Below are 19,888 nucleotides of genomic sequence, written 5' to 3' on the forward strand. Positions count from 1 at the left end.
CATCACTACTTCTGCTCTAATATCTCATTTCAGATCAAAGTATTAATTTTGATAGTAGGAGATCTTTTGTCTGGAAAGAAACCATATGTGTTAAATAAACTGGGATCTTGGATATAGAATGATTTTCAATTAACATTCTTTATTTGGGTGAGCCTCTGTTATAAAGATGATCATCTAGGCCATTTTAAATTAATATCCAAGATGTGAGCTTTCCAAATCATGATGCAGACATTCTAACTATATGCCAATACAATATTTACTCGAGTCTAACACTCACATTTTTGACTAAAATACAGATATTTTAAATCAGTGACTTTGTACGCACACACACACTATTATATAATTAACATACAGCAGAGTCTAAGATACTACTTAAGACCATGGGCCCTCAAATTACAACCCATAAGAACGGATCCGGCCTGCTAAGGATTTTTACCCAGTCGTCACCAGTTACCCAGATCCTGCCGCCACCACCGCCGCCACCACTTGCGCCTGCCCCCTGCTCCAGCTGGGAATGTTGTGGGTTTGTGTGTATCCTTTCTTCTCTCATCTTGTTTTGGTCTTGTTGTCCCAAAGGTAAGGCAGATTGATGGGACAGCACAGAAAGTGTGGAAAGCAGGAGAAGGAGGGATGAGAGAGAAAAGAAAGAGGAAAGATGGAAGGAAATCCTGGGCTTAGGGGGGAAAGGATTCCAGAGCCAAATGGTTGAGAACCTCCAGGTAGATTTTCGATACAAATGGTGGGCAGGTGACAGGAAGGGAAAAGGGGTAGAGTGGGGATACCACCTCGCCACCACTGCCATCTCACTCCCTGGAGGGGCACAAACCCAAAGACACCAAGACCCACCCCCGATTTGGGTATTTCCTATTGAGCCATGAAGACTTCTCTTCCACTCATTCCCACTTTTAGTTTTGTTTACTAAATTAGCTAGGAAAAAAAGTTGAGGTGAACTCAAGAGTTTGTGTGGTATTTTGAGATATTCTAAGTTGGTTACAACAGTGGGCTACACTGAACACTGTGTAGAGGGAATTCTGGTCAAACAGGGTTTCTGAATCCTCAGGATCAGATGCAAAACGGAGAGAAAAGTATCTTCTGTCAGGGGTTTCTGTTGTCCTGGCAGAGGGACATCACAGAAAAGAACATGTGAAAAGAATGTTCTCTTTATTAAAAAAGAAAAAAAAAATCTGAGTACAGAAAGGTGCCACAACATACTTGATGAACATTATATTTGAGTTTACCACTGTTACTATATATGGTCCTAGAAGAAAAAAAACAATCAATTTTATGTATAAATATTTATTATCAATTTAAAGACTTAATTTGCCAGAAAGTTAAGGATTTGCCTATTCCAAGTTGTCTTGCGATGCGCATGGTTTTTGTAACTCTCTCTTCTGTATTTCTGTTCCCTGTTTGCCTGTTTAAGATGCTACGTCTGAGACTTTTATGTCATCAGGATTAACTCAAAATTTGGTAAAAAGAAATTCCCAGAGAACCAAGTTACAAAGATTCTGAGACAAAAAAGTGAATATACAAAATGCTGAAAAAAGTGGTGCTTTGAAAAAAGTGCCTTCGAATTTACTATACATTTGCAATAACTTCAAAAAATGGCTTCTACATGCAAGATAGATTTCATTACATTTGGTGTAAAACATTTATACATATTCTTTACAATTTGTACAAATATTTCATGGCTATTATCATAACACTTGATGGAATTTTGGATGGCAAACTAAAAGATAAGAAAGCATGTAAAAAAATATAATTGAAAACCTGAAAAAGCACTTGAGCCAGGTTGACACCGCATTTATACTGTTTCAGTTCAATTGGCCTGGATTCTTTATTTTAAAAGTTATTAAACAGAGGCAAATGGCAATGGCACATAAATCAGTAGAACTTAATATACCCATCAATGAGAGTTGATATGTTGTACATAAAGAAAATGTTTGTTTTAGATGAGTTTCTGTTCAGGATGACGGAAATTCCTACTTGGCATTATGGTCTGTTTGTAGCAACAGCTCCACTCTCCATTCAATCTTCTTAATAGTTCAGCCTTTTACAGGTCACTGTCAGTATATGACAAAGGTGGTCTTGCACCTGGTCCTGAATGTACTATTTTGAAACTGTTTTCTTGACATTGTACGTTGACACATGAATGGCTGTTTCCTATGGAAAACCAACGGCTGCTCTTGTGTTTTAAATGCTGGGTCAAACCATGACCTACACCATGAAAGTGACCTTAGCATATTTTCTATTGTGTCAGTGATGATCAACCATGAGTGATTAACGATGCTACACATTTGTTGAAGACACGGTGAAAGCTTGTAAGAATACACAGTATTGACTATCACTGGAAAGGAGCAGAAGGCGCATGGCTTTTAAGAGTTATTTGACAAGGCAATATTCTCCAGATATTTGGAATGGCTGCCTTGAAGTCCAACCTTCTTTCCTATAGAGCTAGGCAAGCTTTGAGGCATCAATGTTACAAGGACAGGATATTAAATGTCTTCAAAAAGGGGGGTACTGTATATTACAGAAATTGAATGCAATGGCTTTATCAGAGAAAGGTCAAAGCTTTGCTCAGCAGCACAAATGTAACCAGAATTTTACTTGGCTGCTACCAAGTGGTTTGTCAGGTGGATAAATGAAATTACTTTTTTGTAAAAAAACAAAAACAAAACTGATTTACATCTCTCAACAGATCACTAATTTCTAATTGGATAGCACTGAATACTTTTCAAGACTTTGGGAGCATGTGTCTTTTTGTAACCCATTTGGCAATTCAGAGCTCTATCGTATCACATTCCAGTTTGGCTTAGACATAACAGAAAGGGAAAGCACTCAGGATAAAAAATATACATAAATATCCAAGGCATTTAGGCTAAGAAAGTAAACATCTCAAGTTTTCACTTTTTTTGCATCTCATTTTTAAAGGCTTTTTAAGATGGCAAAGGCATCTTGTATTTGCACTGCCCCCACCAAAGATCAGGAAAGCACTTTGGAGTTTTTTTTCCTCTTCATTATCCATTATCTACATCACTGGAAAACGGCTGAGAGCCTGCCTCAGCTTCTGTGCAATCTGAAAGAGAAGAATCATAACAATGAACAAAATAAGATCTTAGGAGATTGGATGTTGAATAACCCATTAAAATACATAGTCAGCTTTGCTCGACTAACATTTCACTTTTTTTCCAGGCAGGTAACTGAAGAGATTCCCAGGAGCAACAACTTCATCTGACTTGAAACAAGATCTATTTGATAGAACTGGGAAACCATTTCTGTGTAAAAGCAATGGTGAAATTAAACCACCAGATGCCCAAGAAAGATTGTGGTTGAGCAATTAATGAATACACTACAATAATTATATATAATGGATACAATTAGAATAATGTGGAAGTACTGTAATATAATTGACAGTGCTGTATTTTTATAATACTATGTAAGTAATGAGAGGGTTGGGGTGTAGATCTGGGAACAGAAAATGTGATAAGACTACTGTAATATTTTTAAAATATTTTGGAATGTTAAAATATTGATTTAAAAAATAAATATACAATTTGTTTATTGCTATATGGTACAATCTCCCATTTTCTGTTTTCTGATAGTGGAGTCTGAAGAGGACCCAGTCAGCATTTGTAATTAAACGGCCACATGACCCCTTTCTCCTTCACCAGAGTGGGGCAGGGAGTGCATAAATCAATCAGTTCTCAATCTCACTGGATGCAGAACTATCATCTGAACCACCAGATATATTTTTTAAAATAAATATCATTTTATCATGACTTCCTCCTATGCATTTCTTCCCTTTTAAATACTTTTTAAAAATAGTTTTTATTGAATTTAAAAATTTTCATACAATAATTACTTTTATCACATAGCAGATATATAATGTATCATACAATGCTTGCATAATTATTTTATATCTATTGTTGATTTATATCTACTACAATGTTAACATTTGTCCATCTATATTTCTTCACCACTGTGTATCCCCCCCTCCCACCCCGAGCCACTTCTTATATATTATCCAACCAAAATCTCATTTCTTCCTGAGGCGGTAGCCCTCCATCCCTTTTTTGAAGTCCTTTCTCAATAAATTTTCCCCATACATCCTCAAAATCATTTTTTTCCATATCCCTCTTTTAACTTTTAATTTGCATGTTAGCTTATCATTTATTCCAATTTCTATACTTCCTTATACCATTCTTCAATCTGAACATTTATTACTTTTCTCCAGTTCCTTGCTATAAGCATTCTTGCTATTGTCAATAAATTTGTTATTGCTTCTTTTTCTTTTTTTATCCATCTTATTGTTATTATAAATTGATAGTAATGCAATACTAGGGCTTCTTTCCAGTTTGATGTTCATTATATCCTCTATCTCTTTAAATATTTTATACCAAAATTTCCTTACATATTTACAATGCCACCACATATGTATATATGTTCCCACTTCCTGACAGCCTCTCCAGCAATTTTTTGGATGGTTTTTATTAATATTTGACATTTTTAATGGTGTTAAATACCACTTTCAAATTATCTTATAATAATTTTCTTTAACTCTTATTGATACATTTTTCAAGTGCCTTTGTTTCCACAATTTTGACCATTCCATTTCATTTATTTTCACCTCTACCTCCTCCTCCCATATTTCCTTAAGAGTGGTATTTTTTTCTCTCCTTCTTTTATTCCACCCAATATTCTATAGATTCTACCTGTTACACCTTTCAATTTTTTTATAATCATCTGTATCCCTTCCATTTTGTATTATTTGTTCAAATTGGTTAGGTTCCTTCTCCTCTTTATTATTTTTTACCCAATTCTTATAACATTGCTCTAGCTGAACACCATGGAACCATGTCAATTTTGTTTCCCCAAATTCTTCCTTTATCTTTTCCTTCTTCATTCCACTCTTAGTCCAGTCCCCTATTTTGTCTAGGTTTTTTCCCCTTAATACTTTATCCATTATATTTTTTAAATTTTTGGGGAACTTCCTTTCCATTATAACTGGAATTATTTTTGAACCCTCCGGTATTAACTTTTTCTTATATTTAATCCATATGTCTAATACATTCTTTAACATTGGGTTTCCAATTTCCCTAATTTCCTTTCTTGTGAAATCCTTAAAAAATATATTCCGTATTTCTTCCTCTACTTTTTCAGAATCTATTTTAACCATTCTATATCGTCCTTGTTTATCATTCCTTCAATAACCAATCTTAATCTATTAGCTTCATAATATTGTTTTATATTCCCTTTTGAGAAACTTTTGGGTTGGGAAAAAAGAAGGCGAACCAGACAAATACTACATACATGTGTTTCTGCATATTTCTAAGGCACAGAAGGGATGAAATGATAAGGAATTGTGTGGAATAACTGCACAGAGCTTCATCATTATTCCTTCACTGAAAGGAATGAAAGAATCCATAATGAAGTGCCAAGTACAACTCATAGAGTATCCTAGCCAAAAAGCAAGCGGCAGCTGCACTGCCTTGTCATGCGAAGCACAGGAAGCACCAGTCGCACCAAGCTGCATTTTCTGAGGAGGAAAGGAAGAACTGTTTCTCCAGAAGCCTATTATTATTATTATTATTATTATTATTATTATTATTATTATTATTATTATTTTTAAAAAAGGAAGTTGCTCACTTCTGGTGTCTTTTGAAAAAGTCATGGATAAAGTCACTGTCTCCTTAGCCTTTTAAATGCACATTTTAAGAATGAAATGCAAAATCTGAGAACAAAAACAGTGTGCATTTTAGTAATCCTTTTCCTTCCATATAAAAAAAGGAAGAGTTCAGCACAACTGACAGCAAGTTGCAACTTACCGTTTCATAGAACTGTGCCTGCTGCTCCAAATACAAGCGCATCACACTATTGTAATCATAAATTCGGTTACTGTGAAAATGATTCATCTCAGCTGTAATCAAATAGTCAAATCACCACACATTAAAGGTTAAAACCAAAATGGAATAAAACTGTACTTATTACAAGAATCCAAACAAAAGGCAAAATTTCCCGAATTACAGTAGCAATAACAACATGCTTGCTGCTTCAAACTCACTTTGCTCGGCCTTATCACTTGGATATTCATATAAAAAGACCAACAACAAAAAAAGCATGGGAAACTTTTCAGGCTTAAGGGTGTGGTATTCACAACTTGGAGGCACTACCATACTAAATTGCTTCATTATACCAATCACTGCTAAAGATATACTTCAATTTGAGCACTGCCATTCTTGCAGAAATCACAACCTTTAGCATTTTAATCCCAGTTCTTCTGAACTTCTGAACATGGGCCATCCAGTCCAACTGGGGGTTGGACTGGATGGCCCATGAGGTCTCTTCCAACTCTACTATTCTATGATATATGATTCTATGAATATATTTTTGCAAATTGCTGCTTTTGGACAAACATATTCTATTGAATCTATTATATCATTCAGTGAAATATATTAACTTCCACACTAAGTAGTTATTCTAGTCGCTTCCTTTTGAAGATCTGAAAACAGATCATGAAACACAGCATGGAAAACAGCAGTTGTATAAAAGCAACAGAAAGCTTGGTGATGAAATAAGCATATTTCCGAGAGGGGGGAGGGAGAGGATTCGTTTTTATACTTAATTATATCACACTGTTCAAATGCTCTATTCAATGTTTTCAAAGTATTATATTTTAATATGTTCTATGCTAAGAGACACATAATAGTGTTCACTACCAAATGGTATCATTTTCATTTATAATAGTAAAATGAAACTATTTCTATGAGAGGTTAAAAACTGAGAGGTTAAAAACTTTTATGGCTGACAGATATGAACAGATAAGCAGTCCTGCCTCTTGCTTTAATTTGGGTAAATCCTAATTCTGTCCCAGAATAACTACCAAATTGAAGCCCCTTCATGTTTGCTGTCCATCATTAGTTTTGCCCTTCTCGGTCTCCATCCTTTTTCATACCCAATGAATATAAGAAAATAAAGCACGGGAACAGGCATACCTTGTAGTGCATATGACATTGTGCTTGAGCGTTTCTGCATGTTGTGCTTATCTTGTGGAGTAATTTTGCTGGTAGCAACTAATTTATCACTTTCCTTCACTTTTTCTATGGCTCCCTGTTAAGACAAAAGCAGCACACAATGCATCGCTGAAATAATGGCTACAAAGACTAAAGAAATCTATAGCAACGCGTCATTTATATTTTGTCTTAAGAGTAATTTCTTTTAGCTGTGCACATGCACATAAAGCATCAATGCCTTCTTTATGAGAAGTAGAGAATTTATTTACATAAACACAGTAAAGGACTTCCAAGACCTCAGGTTGTCGATGGGACTATCTCTAAGACATATATAGCAACTCCTGGAATGAGTAGGGGCAGTACTACCTACTGCAGTGGTGCACACCTGTGGCCTTCCAGATGTTAGGGACTCAAACTCCCTATCCAGCTTGTCCAATGGTCAGGAATTCTGGGAGCTGAAGTCCAAAACACTTGGACGCCACAGGTTGAACACACCTGATCTAAGGGGGAGGGGGGAATCATGCTAATGAAGCATTATTATGACTCTACATTTCCATTTATGTAAAACATGCTTCAAAGGGCTTCTCATAAGATCTCATAAGATGATCTTCCAGGTGGAAATGTAAAGGGGAGGCAGACTATACACTTACACTAAAACAAGTAAGGCATGAAGTTACATTGCAGTGGAGGGGAGTTAAGTTCTCCCAGCAGGATAGCCATTCTTCTACAGTTGTTGGACTGCAGTTGTGCAACAACATTCTTGTGCAGTTGTGCTCTCCTGCATCTCCACAGAAATATGGCTGAAGGTCTTAGGGCCAATAGCCTCTCTTCTCTTGGCTCTACTGGTTCAAGAGGCACCCCTCTTCCCTCAATACTAAATGGCAGTAACAACACATCTGGAGGCCACCGTCCAGTGATGGGGAATGGAGAGGAAATACTGACTACCTCCTTCTGCAAAATTCCAAAATGGCGGGTTGGCTACAGGTTGCATCCACACACTTTCACCCAAACAACAGTATTTGAGTAGAAAATAAAAAAGAGTGACAAAAAAGGCTCAGTACCTTATGAGCACCTATGATATCAGGGAAGCAACCAAGAAATCCTTTGTATTCATGATTTGTTTCCATTAGAAAATGAAGATCCTTCTTTGGCTGGCAAAGAAAAGCACTCAGTAATTAACTCCACAACATCTGTACGTTTACAAGAAAAATCATGGCAAGTAAGAACGATAGCTTCAAAATTTTGAGCACTTGAAGAAAATACTTGTTTTCTGTTATATTTTAGATCTGTCTTTAAAAAGTTTTTCCCAAACATAATGTCAAGTAATGTATGGAAAGTACTATTTCTGTTCCTTTTGAGTTGCCTGTCAATTTATGGTAACTCCATGAATTAAACAGGGTTTTCTTAGACATGGAATGATCAGAGACATATTATTATTAATTATTATGTTATGATTATTATGTGTATTTATATCCGCTGTTTCTCTCCACATGGAGTCTTAGACTAAAAGCATTTCAATAAATCTTAAAATATACGAATATTAAAACAGAATTAAACAAATAGTATTAAAAACAATTGTTAAAATCCATAAATATATTCAAAACTAAAAACCACAGCAGTCCCTGACTCGATCTTAAAAACCTTCTTTAAAAGCCTGCCTGAATAAAAAGATTTATCATTGCATTTCCCTGATATGCAGTCTTCAACATCTTGTATTCACTGGTGACCTCCCATGCAAATACTAACCCAGGACTGACCCTGTTTAGCATTCAAGATCATACAAGATCTGGTGATTTTAAATGTAATACTCTGTATTTTATCTAATATCTGTTTCATCTTTTTTTTAAATGTGCATATGGTCTGCAAAGCTTCAGTTCCTGTGGCGGGAAGACTGAATTTAGCCACTGTTCTTTATATGGCTGTATGTGAGGAAGACCAACAGCTACATTGAGATCTAAACATGCACCCTTTTGTGTACTTCATTTTCATTCAGTGTACATATAGAACCCAAGCAAAATGATAATAATCAACTATATTATTGATAGATTCATACATTACTTTGGGCTTTCCATGGATTCTACAGACATATCTGTCAATATATTATTAATACATATTCACCTGTTCTGCCACAAGACTGGCAATTTCTTCATATGTTTTTCCTGCTTCTGTAATTGCTTCATTGAGGTCAGTTTCGCCTAAAAACAAAAGTGACAGAGAACCTTTCATGTCAATCAGTACATAGCTCAAAGAAAAATAACCATAGCTCACCTAGTTGAAGTAGCTGAATTGTAAAACAGCATTTGCTGGATATATTCTAACCATCAGTAGAAGAAAATGCATAAATATTCCTAAACCTAAACCAAGACTTGATTTTAAAAAAATGTAAGTAAGAGTTGAATGTTAAGATAAATGACAAGGACAAGAGCCTACGGTCATACCACCCTGATAAGGACAAGAAATTCATCAGAGCAAAATAAAATCCTTTAAATTATTTATTTGGCCTTTTAAACCAACCTAAACAAATACATACATTTAAAGTAAACAAAAGACTATCCAATTAATGATGTCCAAATATCACAAATAATACCTTGGTACCCGCTGGTACTGAAAACCAGGGCTAAACCCTGTAAAGCTTTTCCTATTTTCTGATATTCCTTCGGTAATGCTGAAAGAAAGAAGATTTCACCTTAAAATAGAATCCATTAAAAGTCTGCAAAATGCAATAAATGACTGTAACTAGAAAACACCAGCACAACAGGCAGTCTTATCAAATCAATTCACAGTTGTCCCTGTACTCTTTCACTGGCTGGGTCCTTTTTACTTTCTCTGAGGTAGTGCCAGTCGTTTTCTCAGTGCCATTACTTTATTTGCTATCATCATTGGGCTTATCTTGCTCCTGAAAACAATTCATCTGTTTGGCGTCGGGTACGTAACATCCTTTAGTCAGCATTCTGTTATTGACACAGCTATACATTACACAACACACTTAGAATGGCAATGGGCAATAGCTGTATACCAGTGACAATGATATAAGTGGAGTTGTCCATGTGGGACTGTTGAAAACTAAAGAGTCATCTGTAAATATCTCATTGCCCTGACACACTGCACACAACTGCATAATGGGTTGTCAGCCATACAAATTCACCACTGAACCACATTAATGAGTATTCAGCATAGGGGTTACAGAAAGAAACTCTGCTAGCAGAGATCTGTGTTATGATGAAGCAATGTAGCATCTTGGTATATCACAGGCCTTCAAGCACTGCTTGACTACCAAGCAAAAAGTGGGTGCTAGAAATAACATCATACGAAAGCTGACTGGCACAACCGGGGGATCACAACCAGATACAGTAAAGACACCTGCCCTTGCACTTTGCTATTCTGCTGCTGAATATGCATGCCCAGTGTGGAATACATCTCACCACATTAAAACAGTGGCTGTGGCTCTTAATGAGACATGCCACATTATCACAAGTGAGAGTCCACAAGAGGCAGGCTAAAACTCGGAACCTCAATCAGTGGCTGATATTGGAAGAGAAACTCCCTCCTGGGCACACAGAGGACTGGGCAATTTGGAAGGTGCTGAACAGACTGTACTCTGGTACTACAAGATGCAGAGCCAATCTTAAGAAATGGGGCTACAAAGTGGAGTCCATGACAAGCAAGTGTGGAGAAGAGCAAACCACAGACCACTTACTACAATGCAGTCGGAGCCCTGCCTTGTGCACAATAAAGGACCTTCTTACAGCGACAACTGAGGCACTCAATGTGGCCAGCTTCTGGTCAATGAAAATTTAGTATAATGCCAAGTTTTTAATTTTGTGTTTTTTTATACACTATAACTGTATTCTCAATTTGCTTCTGACACAATAAATAAATAAAAAATACTCTGTATCTTGCTACAGATCTATTAAGTAGGCTAAGAGACTTTCAACAGATACACATCAACAACTGTTCATTTATGAAACAGGAGGCGTATTCCACAATGTCTGCCTTAAATCACTGAATCCACAAATACAACTAATTTAACACATTTTCTAGAGAAATAAACTAGCGTTTAAAATCAAATCATTCAAGGAGGTTTGTAAGGCATGTATCACACTGTGCATCCAAACAGGACATAAACAATGATACTTTTGTTCAAGATCCCACATCCTAAACAAATCTGGTAACCTTGGCATGACCTGTAAATCTAGTTGCACTAAAGAGGATGTCTGTACTATTTTACTGGGCTCATTTAAGGGAAACATATCTATGCTCCAGTACAATATGACCAAAACTATTTAATTGTTGGACAAATCTCCCTTAAAACTTTCTTTATCACATTCAGTTTATTTTTCAAATATTTTTTTAATTAAAAAGCAACCCACCTCAACAAAATAAAATGCAAATGTCAAAACAAAAATCTCATAATTGTGGAGTATCAGATTTACTTTATGAATGTTTTGCACAGACATAGGAAAGTTGCACATGATACAGAGAAATGTGCAATTGTAATGGCAGCTCATTAACCATAGTTACTTACGTCCTGTACAACGTTTCCAGTGTTCATGGCCAACTGTCAACAATTCCTTAACGCCATCATCCATAGCTTTGGTGAACCTGCCAACTGCATCACATTTCTGTTCACTGTATGACAAAAGAAATGAGTCTTCTTTCTATGGTGAATTCAGAGAGGGTTTTTTTTAAAAAGAAACAATCTTTAAATGTAAACCTATATATTTCCTCCTGTGTTTCTCCTTTGTTTTACAATGCCTAGCTCTATAGAACTCGCTTCACTAAGACTATTTTCTTGCACCTAGGAAACAAAAGAACAATCTGGGCAAATCATCCTTTAATAGTGATGATATTATACATCAATTCAAAGTTTAAACAAGAAGTAATATTTTATTCTGTTGAAGGAAAAGATGAATACCAAGAACATTGATTCGCAATATATTATCCTTGGTCCAGTGTAGCGACAGTACTGCCAGTTTCTTAACAATAGATTCAATATTGTGGAGCAACACTGTTCACCTTAAAACATCAATGAACAAATCTGAGTTCAATGGAGGAAAGGCAGGACATAAACAAATGGATAAAAATGAGAAATCGCAAGAGGCTCTTGATGCTTTTGATAATAATTAGCCCCAAGAGGAGAAAGGGGTTGAAAAATGTACCATTTAATTCCAAAGTTCATCCTTCATCTCCTATAGAAGAACAGGTTTCTTACCTTTGACGGCAGTTGCCTAAATGGTTATTTGTGAACTCATATAAATGGTTAATGTTGTTTTACAGCAATGGTTTGGCACTTTTATAGCGCTCAGGAATGCAATCTGACAGGAGTCCTATGCACTCACTTGCATCTACCCAACTCTTCCCCTAGTTTATTGTGGTCTACCACACTGACAACCATTAAGAAACAATGCAGACACACTTGAGATGGTATTATGTGAGTTCACAGATAGCCACTTTAAAAACCAGGTGAAGCAATCTGTTCTTCTTCTTTGTGGTGTCTGACTCACACAAATAAGGGGGCTGCTTTGCCAAACTGATGTAATGCTTTTCCAAATGATGCCTCCTTGTTTCTGATAGAGATCACTGAGGAAGTGATGAATGAAAGTGGAGAGTTCAGTTCATACTGAAGCACTACAAATGTCAAGAAGATCCTACCAGAAAAGCAAGGGCACTTGATAATGCTTTTGTAGAATATCTCCTAATATGTTGAGATAGTAGCTTACAAACTAAATTGAATCTGCAATTCATTTCACGAATTCTTTTGCTGATGAAAGACTAATGAATGGTCAAAAGGAGAGAAGAGAACATTCAAAAGCACTTGTGTGTGTATGTATGTGTGTATATATATATATGTGTGTGTGTGTGTGTGTGTACACACACACACACACACACACATATATATATATATATTAAAGGGTAATGAAATTTCGGCCTAGGACAAAACAACAAAACTACACATCCCAGAAACACTAAACTTGGCAGCACAACCCCTCATCCATGCCTCTACGTTCATACAACAAAAAGAAAAGAAAAATAAAGTCCTAATTAGAGGGGGAGGAATAATTGTTTTTATCCAATTGCTGCCAGTTAGAAGGCTAAGCTCCACCCACTTGGTCTGCTGTCAGTTAGAAGGCTAACCTCCACCCACTTGGTCTCCTAGCAACCCACTCAGGCCAGGGCCACTTCAATCCGGCCTCTTCCACACTGCCTATAAAATACAGATTATCTGATTTCAACTGGATTATATGGCAGTGTAGACTCAAGATGAGCACCAACCCCCAGAGTCAGACACGACTGGACTTAATGTCAGGGGAAAACCTTTATCCTTTACCTTAACTACCACGAATTCCTCAATACTTTATTTCCCATATCACCATACTTCGCCACAGCAATGCGTGGCCGGGCACAGCTTGTGTGTGTGTGTGTGTGTGTGTATGTTCAAAGGTCAAACTAATACCATTGTTGTGCTTTGTTGTGCTCTTGAATAGCCTTCTTTGATATGAAATCACAGAATAACTGTTAGCCTCTTTTGAAGACAATTTCATTCTCAAGATTGAAAGATAGGGCAGAGAAAGGAAGAAAGCCTGAGGTAGGAACTGAAATCAATGGCATAACCAATGTAGTTGAAAATCAAAATGCAAGTATCATTTTGCAGAAAATGAAGCAGTAACCAAAAAAAAAATTAAATAAAGTAGAATCTCGGTTATCCGACCTTCGTTTATCAAACGGTCTGTATTATACGACGTGCTTGGCTGCATTTCATCTTTCTCGGCAGGCGTCCGACGCTTAGAGGGGCTTGCTGTGCGTTGCTGAGAAACAGCTGTTTTTCTAGGCAGCAATGCACAGTGGACCTCTCCAAGCGCCAGACGCTTGACCGGGGGGGGGGGGGGGGAGGGGAGTCTCATCCCTCCCACCAAGCACCTGGTACTTTGAGAGGCCCGCTGTGCGTTGCTGCCTAGAAAAACAACAGTTTCTCAGCAACAAGCAGCTTTTCCTTAATCCCTCCTTATTATCCAACATTTTTGCTTATCCAACATTCTGTTGACCCATTTATGTTGGATAAGCGAGACTCTACTGTATGCGTATCAGAACAGGCAACTTGGAATCGAAGGCAAAGTGTGTCATCTGGATTCCTAAGGCGAAAACCAAACAAACAAAAGAGATATCTGGCACGTTGTCTTCAGGGATGAGGAATACTGGAAGTGAAGGCATAAATGCAGGGGAAAATAAACTTGGCAATACAATGAGGACTATTTGGAGGAGGAAGAAACTCCCATCTTGTTCTCAGATGTATGCAGCTTTTGGCTGTTATTTATCTAATCGTTAATCTTGAGGCTGGAAGAATCATTTTTACAAAGGAGATTTTGGACTGTTACTTTCACTTAAATGAGAGCATGACTGCAAAGCATTACTGGACCTAGTAATGGCCTTTGCCTTGCAATCAGCTAGATAAGGCAACCTGCCATTCTGGTGATTATTAAGAAAATTTTAAGAAAATTAAATCCCATTTCCTAACCCTTTCCAGAAGTTTGTTGGGTGGGCAGAGTAGGACTTTCTCGCATCCCAGAAAAAAGGTGGGGTATAAAAAAACAACAACTGATCAACATGTTGAAAAGCACAAAGAGGACTCTAGAAGAAGGAAGAACTTACAGAAGTTTCAAACTATGCTGTTAGCGCTGCAGGGCTTGAAAAACAGAAGTGGGAATAGATTGTGAACTACACTTGACATCGAGGAGGCTGTCCCACCAAAATGTATCTTTGAGTTATATCAAGTTAGGAATCAATGCTACTCAGGCTCAGAATTACCCATTTGTGTGAATTGCAGAAATTACAAAGAAGAACCACAGTGATATATGCATTGGTCCAAGGATATTGTTCTCAGAATCACAAGATATAGTAAGGTTACATGTATCATGTAGATGTACACTGTGATATGAGAATACCTTCAAGACTTCAAAACTGTCTTTCCTGGAGGCAAATCCACAATATTTAACTACATTTTGCTAAGAGGTGCACAAGGTTTTGGATCCTAGAGAAGGTATTTGTTCATAAAAGATTAAAGATGCATTAAAATATATTTACACCTTTTCATCAAGTGACAGTATTTTTGCAATATCATAATGAAGAGGAGGAATCCAACACCTTACATTTCTATCATATCCAAGTCAGGACCTTCTGGTTCCATAGTAGAAAAGACCATAACACCCACAATCTCATCTTTTTCTGCCTTCCTCTTACCCGTTTTCCATTCCTAAGGGAAAGAGGGGGGAAAAGCCAAGGTGAAAGAAAAACACATTAAGAACTGGCATCCTGAATAGCTTCATAAGCACGGGCAGGGAGGGCTCTTTAATAAGTGATGACTAAAGCTGTGATTCAGAAGGGTAGTTGACTTACCACAAATTCAAACCTAGAATTCTGAGAGAATGCCCATTTTGCACATTAGCTGCTTTTGAAAATAAAAAGTTTCAGAGTAGATTTTTAAAATTAAATCATAGGGGGCTTCTATTTCAATAACGTGTGAAAACTTCTACAGAAAGAGCGTAAGTTTTAACATAAACATGGAAGGATATGACCTACACCATCTATCCTAGACTTAGCCATACTTTCACAGTATCTGATCTTAATATTCATCCACATAATACACAAATTTTAATAAAGGAAGATACTAGTATTCATTGTGATTTCCCCCCCTACAAAATAACACATTTCCTACTCTGAAACCATTTTCCCAATACAAATGGAACCATCAGTGTTTGTTTATAATTTATGCACCAAAACCCTTTACTTAGGGAGCATGCATCCCATGGCCCTCCAAATATTGCTGGTTTATAAATCTGAGCAGTTTTAGCTAGAAGAGTCAATGATAACATATCATATGATCTACAGCTAGATAATATCTAGAAAATTACAAACTAAGTTACCTTTTCATCACGAAAGCTAAGGAACTGTTGAAAAAGTTCACTTTCTGAAACTACTGGATGTCGACACATTCTGGTCATCCAACCTTGTAGCCTTTCCATCCGCATCTTGATGAATTCTTCCTCAAAACGCCCTGTTAGCCAACAAATGGTAGCCGTTGACACTCACTATTAATGGTAACTTTTCCACTCGGTAAGGCAAGTCATTTTGAAATCAGTATTTGTAAATTATGGAATACTCTGAATCAACTCAAAAGCATGGCAAAACACACATTTTACAATACACCTGAATTCTATTTGGTTTTGCACAGCTAGCAGATATACAGTGCTGCATGTATTGTTGAAATTTACAACAGGAAACATTGTTGATTGTTAAAACCAAGATGCACCTCAGCCAAGGCTTGTTTGACTTAGCTACATTTCATTTCTGTTTAAGAACCCCATAGTAAATGGTAATAAATTGTTGGTCACTTTATTCTAGAAAGTTTTTGTTGTAGTTGAGCCAGTGAGTACTGCTGCAAGCAGTAGTATGAGTACCAGTAGGGGGGAAAGGGCTAATCGCGAGCAGGTGTCAGATGAAGAACAGCAAAGGAAAAGGATTCGGGATATACTAATGGCACCTACTGATGAAGACACATTCGAAGGGATTTCAAGTGGCGGGGAGTTGATGAGCGAGGAAGAAGATGTGGTGGATGGGAATAGAGGCACTAAGAGAGTTACTCCGGAGCAGGAATCAGATGAAGAACGAGAGAGAAACAAGATTGTCCTTGTGGACAACAAGTTAAACATGAGCCAGCAATGTGATGCGGCTGCTAAGAAAGCCAATGGGATTTTGGCCTGCATCAATAGGGGTATAGCATCTAGATCCAGGGAAGTCATGCTACCCCTCTATTCTGCCTTGGTCAGACCACACCTGGAATACTGTGTCCAATTCTGGGCACCGCAGTTGAAGGGTGATGTTGAGAAGCTGGAAAGCGTCCAGAGGAGGCCAACTAAAATGATCAAAGGTCTGGAGAACAAGCCCTATGAGGAGAAGCTTAAAGAACTGGGCAGAACTGCAGAAGAGAAGGCTAAGAGGAGACATGATAGCCATGTACAAATATGTGAGGGGAAGACACAGGGAGGAGGGAGCAAGCTTGTTTTCTGCTGCCCTGCAGACTAGGACACGGAACAATGGCTTCAAACTACAGGAAAGGAGATTCCACCTGAACATCAGGAAGAACTTCCTCACTGTGAGGGCTGTTCGGCAGTGGAACTCTCTCGCCCAGACTGTGGTGGAGGCTCCTTCTTTGGAAGCTTTTAAACAGAGGCTGGATGGCCATCTGTCGGGGGTGCTTTGAATGCGATTTCCTGCTTCTTGGCAGGGGGTTGAACTGGATGGCCCATGATGTCTCTTCCAACTCTACTATTCTATGATTCTATGATCCGGGATATATTTACTGCTCCCACAGATGATGAGTCATTTATGGGTTTTTCTGGGAATGATGGGTCTGGGAGTGATGAGGATGGGGAGGACAAAATGGATTGGACTAAGGTACAAGAAATAAGGGATATATGTGCAGAACCAACTTCTAGTGACACGTTTGTGGGGTTTTCGGGACATGAGGATTGGCAAACGGGAGATACATCCAAGTCATGGGGAAACCTAAGTCTTGAGAGGAGATGGAGGAACTGGAGAAATGGAAACAGGGTTCATGTGTGAAGACAAGGACAGCTGTAAGAGATGATGATACTGGGTGCACATTTGAATCTTAAAGCGAGGTGGAGGCCAGCTCATCATCGGATAATGATGTGTAAGTTAAAAGTAGGTTCTGAAATGGGGAATCTTTACAGAAGGCAAAGTGTCAGTATTGTGTGGATTTGTCGCTGCCTGTTTTCCTGTTGGGTTTTGGGTTCGGGTTCTACAGCCTGGTGTTCGTGGTTCCTGTGAATCTTCAATTTGGACTGGCTTATCATGTGGCTCTCTCCCTTCCTGGACTCTTGGACTGATTCGACTAAGGCTCTGTTGGTCCACCTTGGAAACTATGCTTGGATTGTCTTGAGTGTGGTTTTCTCCCTTCCTGGGCTCTCGGACTAATTTGACTACGGCTCTGTTTGACCACTTTGGATACGTTTGTTTGGACTTCTTCTACCGCAACTCTGGGACTTCGGCTGGTTTTGGCAACTCCTCTTGCATTTATCCCTTTTGGTGCAGAGCTGGCTGTTGGAACTCTTTCGTTACAGTGCTGTTTGTTTGCTGTTACTTTGACTGTGTTTTTAATCCGGGTTTTCCTTTCTGTTTAATCCGGGTTATTTTCAGTTTGCCTTTTGGAGCCCAGTTTGGGCAAGTTCTTTGAGTTTTGGCCAGAGACACTGTAGTTAAGTCTTTCTGAGCATATTTTGTGTTGTAATAAACCTTTTGTTGGACTAAATGGTGTGTGTGGCTCTTTAAGGCCTCTGAGTCTTGACAGTTTTGGCTATGGAAAATTAGAGAAAAAAAGTTATGGCCACTGGCAGAAAGATGGGAGCAAAACAGCAGGAATAATATCTGGTAACTTATCTGCTGAGGTTTAGAAAGCCAGCATACACTGGCCTTAAAAAGAGATGGGAACCCTATTCAAATGTGCACCCAGTATCATGCCAAGAATTCTAATTCTTTTCCATCAATGAAGTATTTGATTAGATTCCTCATTTTAAGATCTGGATGAAGATTATTAAATGGAAAGTCAATTTGTTCAAGACAGAAGCTGGCAGTAAAATATTTATCTTTTCAGCAGTAAGGGCCCCTTCCTGATGGGCTCTTAACCCTCTTAAAGAAGCTTCAGGGTGCTTCTGTGCTGACTTGCTACTTCAGTCTTTTTTATGTATAAATTACATTTTCTTCAAACGTGTTCACAAAAAATAGACTTGTCAAAGTTGCAGGTGCTAAATACCTGATCAGAATAATACTTTTTTAAAAAAAGTTACAGCTTTCTAGGTATATTTCATATGGTTGGTTTTAACATTTAAACTTCTACGTTGTTCAGTTTGAAATCCAATTGTAGTGGATTGCTCCTCCTGGCCATCCCGAAAAAGAACTATTCTTTCTATATGTCTATTTTTGTGATGGTGCTCCTCTCTGCCCCTGCCATGGTGATGTGGCAGGTTGTATTAACATCTGGGCATTCAAGTTCTTGACCCAGCTAAAGAATTTCCTCTCAAGAAAAATCCCTGTGATTCTTCCTCTTTAACCTTAGAGAGCAAAACAATTAATTTACAGGTTAAAATTTGGAGATCCTCCACCATTATTAGAAATGTTACTTTGATCTTTGCTTCACATGCTTTATCATTTCATCTGCAAAATTGTTCCTCGCTGCATTATACCTTTAAGAAATGGATTGCACTTTTTAGTGCTTTGGGCTACAAAACAACTATCAAATGTAATAACCATCACAATAAAATAGAAGGCATCAACATATCACTTATGCTGCTTATGACAGTAACCAGTGTTACCACTGAAAAAATATTTCCTGATGAACAGTGTATCAGAGCTAAAAAAGCTAATGAGCATACTGATTTTTCAGTGTTTTCATTAACAAAGTAGAAGAAAATAAGCACTAATTATTGTTTCCTTCATCTGGTACAATCACAAAATGGCTGGAGAGGGGGAAGAGGGTGAAGAAGAATGCTGTAAATGTCAAGTGATCAATTTCAAATGAACTCAAGACTCTCACTGCTCCCTCTCCCCCGTTTTATTCTAAGTTTGTGTCCTCATTTTATAAAATGCTGGTGGCATTCGAAGCTTGAAGCTAACTAAAGGAAAATCTGTAATTTCCTCAGTTCTGAGTTTCCTTGGCATTCATCCTAGTATGTCCATCAGTGTTCAGATTTCTTTTCATGTAGTGCATGCTTGCATTTTCAGCACTTCGTAGTTACAGGGCTGTCTATCGAAATCTTTCGAGATACCTTTTTATAAATTTCATCGCTCCACCAAAGGCTTACAAT

General features: G+C 37.7%; 1 protein-coding gene across 4 annotated transcripts in view; it reads right to left on the reverse strand.

The window, feature by feature from the left end:
* Positions 1 to 1,144: 1,144 nt before the first annotated feature.
* snx9 (sorting nexin 9) overlaps positions 1,145 to 19,888 on the reverse strand; it is a 64,859-nt gene continuing 46,115 nt past the window's right edge. For all 4 annotated transcript variants that reach the window (XM_003215773.4, XM_008123505.3, XM_008123500.3 and 1 more), the window contains 9 exons: positions 15,929 to 16,059; positions 15,155 to 15,258; positions 11,536 to 11,639; positions 9,598 to 9,675; positions 9,129 to 9,205; positions 8,072 to 8,161; positions 6,993 to 7,107; positions 5,826 to 5,917; positions 1,145 to 3,076 (listed from right to left, as the gene is read on the reverse strand). In XM_003215773.4, the coding sequence (XP_003215821.1) occupies positions 3,029 to 3,076; positions 5,826 to 5,917; positions 6,993 to 7,107; positions 8,072 to 8,161; positions 9,129 to 9,205; positions 9,598 to 9,675; positions 11,536 to 11,639; positions 15,155 to 15,258; positions 15,929 to 16,059 (839 nt within the window). In that variant the 3' untranslated portion in view covers positions 1,145 to 3,028. The remainder of the gene's footprint in view (positions 3,077 to 5,825; positions 5,918 to 6,992; positions 7,108 to 8,071; positions 8,162 to 9,128; positions 9,206 to 9,597; positions 9,676 to 11,535; positions 11,640 to 15,154; positions 15,259 to 15,928; positions 16,060 to 19,888) is intronic.

Source organism: Anolis carolinensis, chromosome 1, assembly GCF_035594765.1.
Source record: "Anolis carolinensis isolate JA03-04 chromosome 1, rAnoCar3.1.pri, whole genome shotgun sequence".
Taxonomy (NCBI): Eukaryota; Metazoa; Chordata; class Lepidosauria; order Squamata; family Dactyloidae; genus Anolis; species Anolis carolinensis.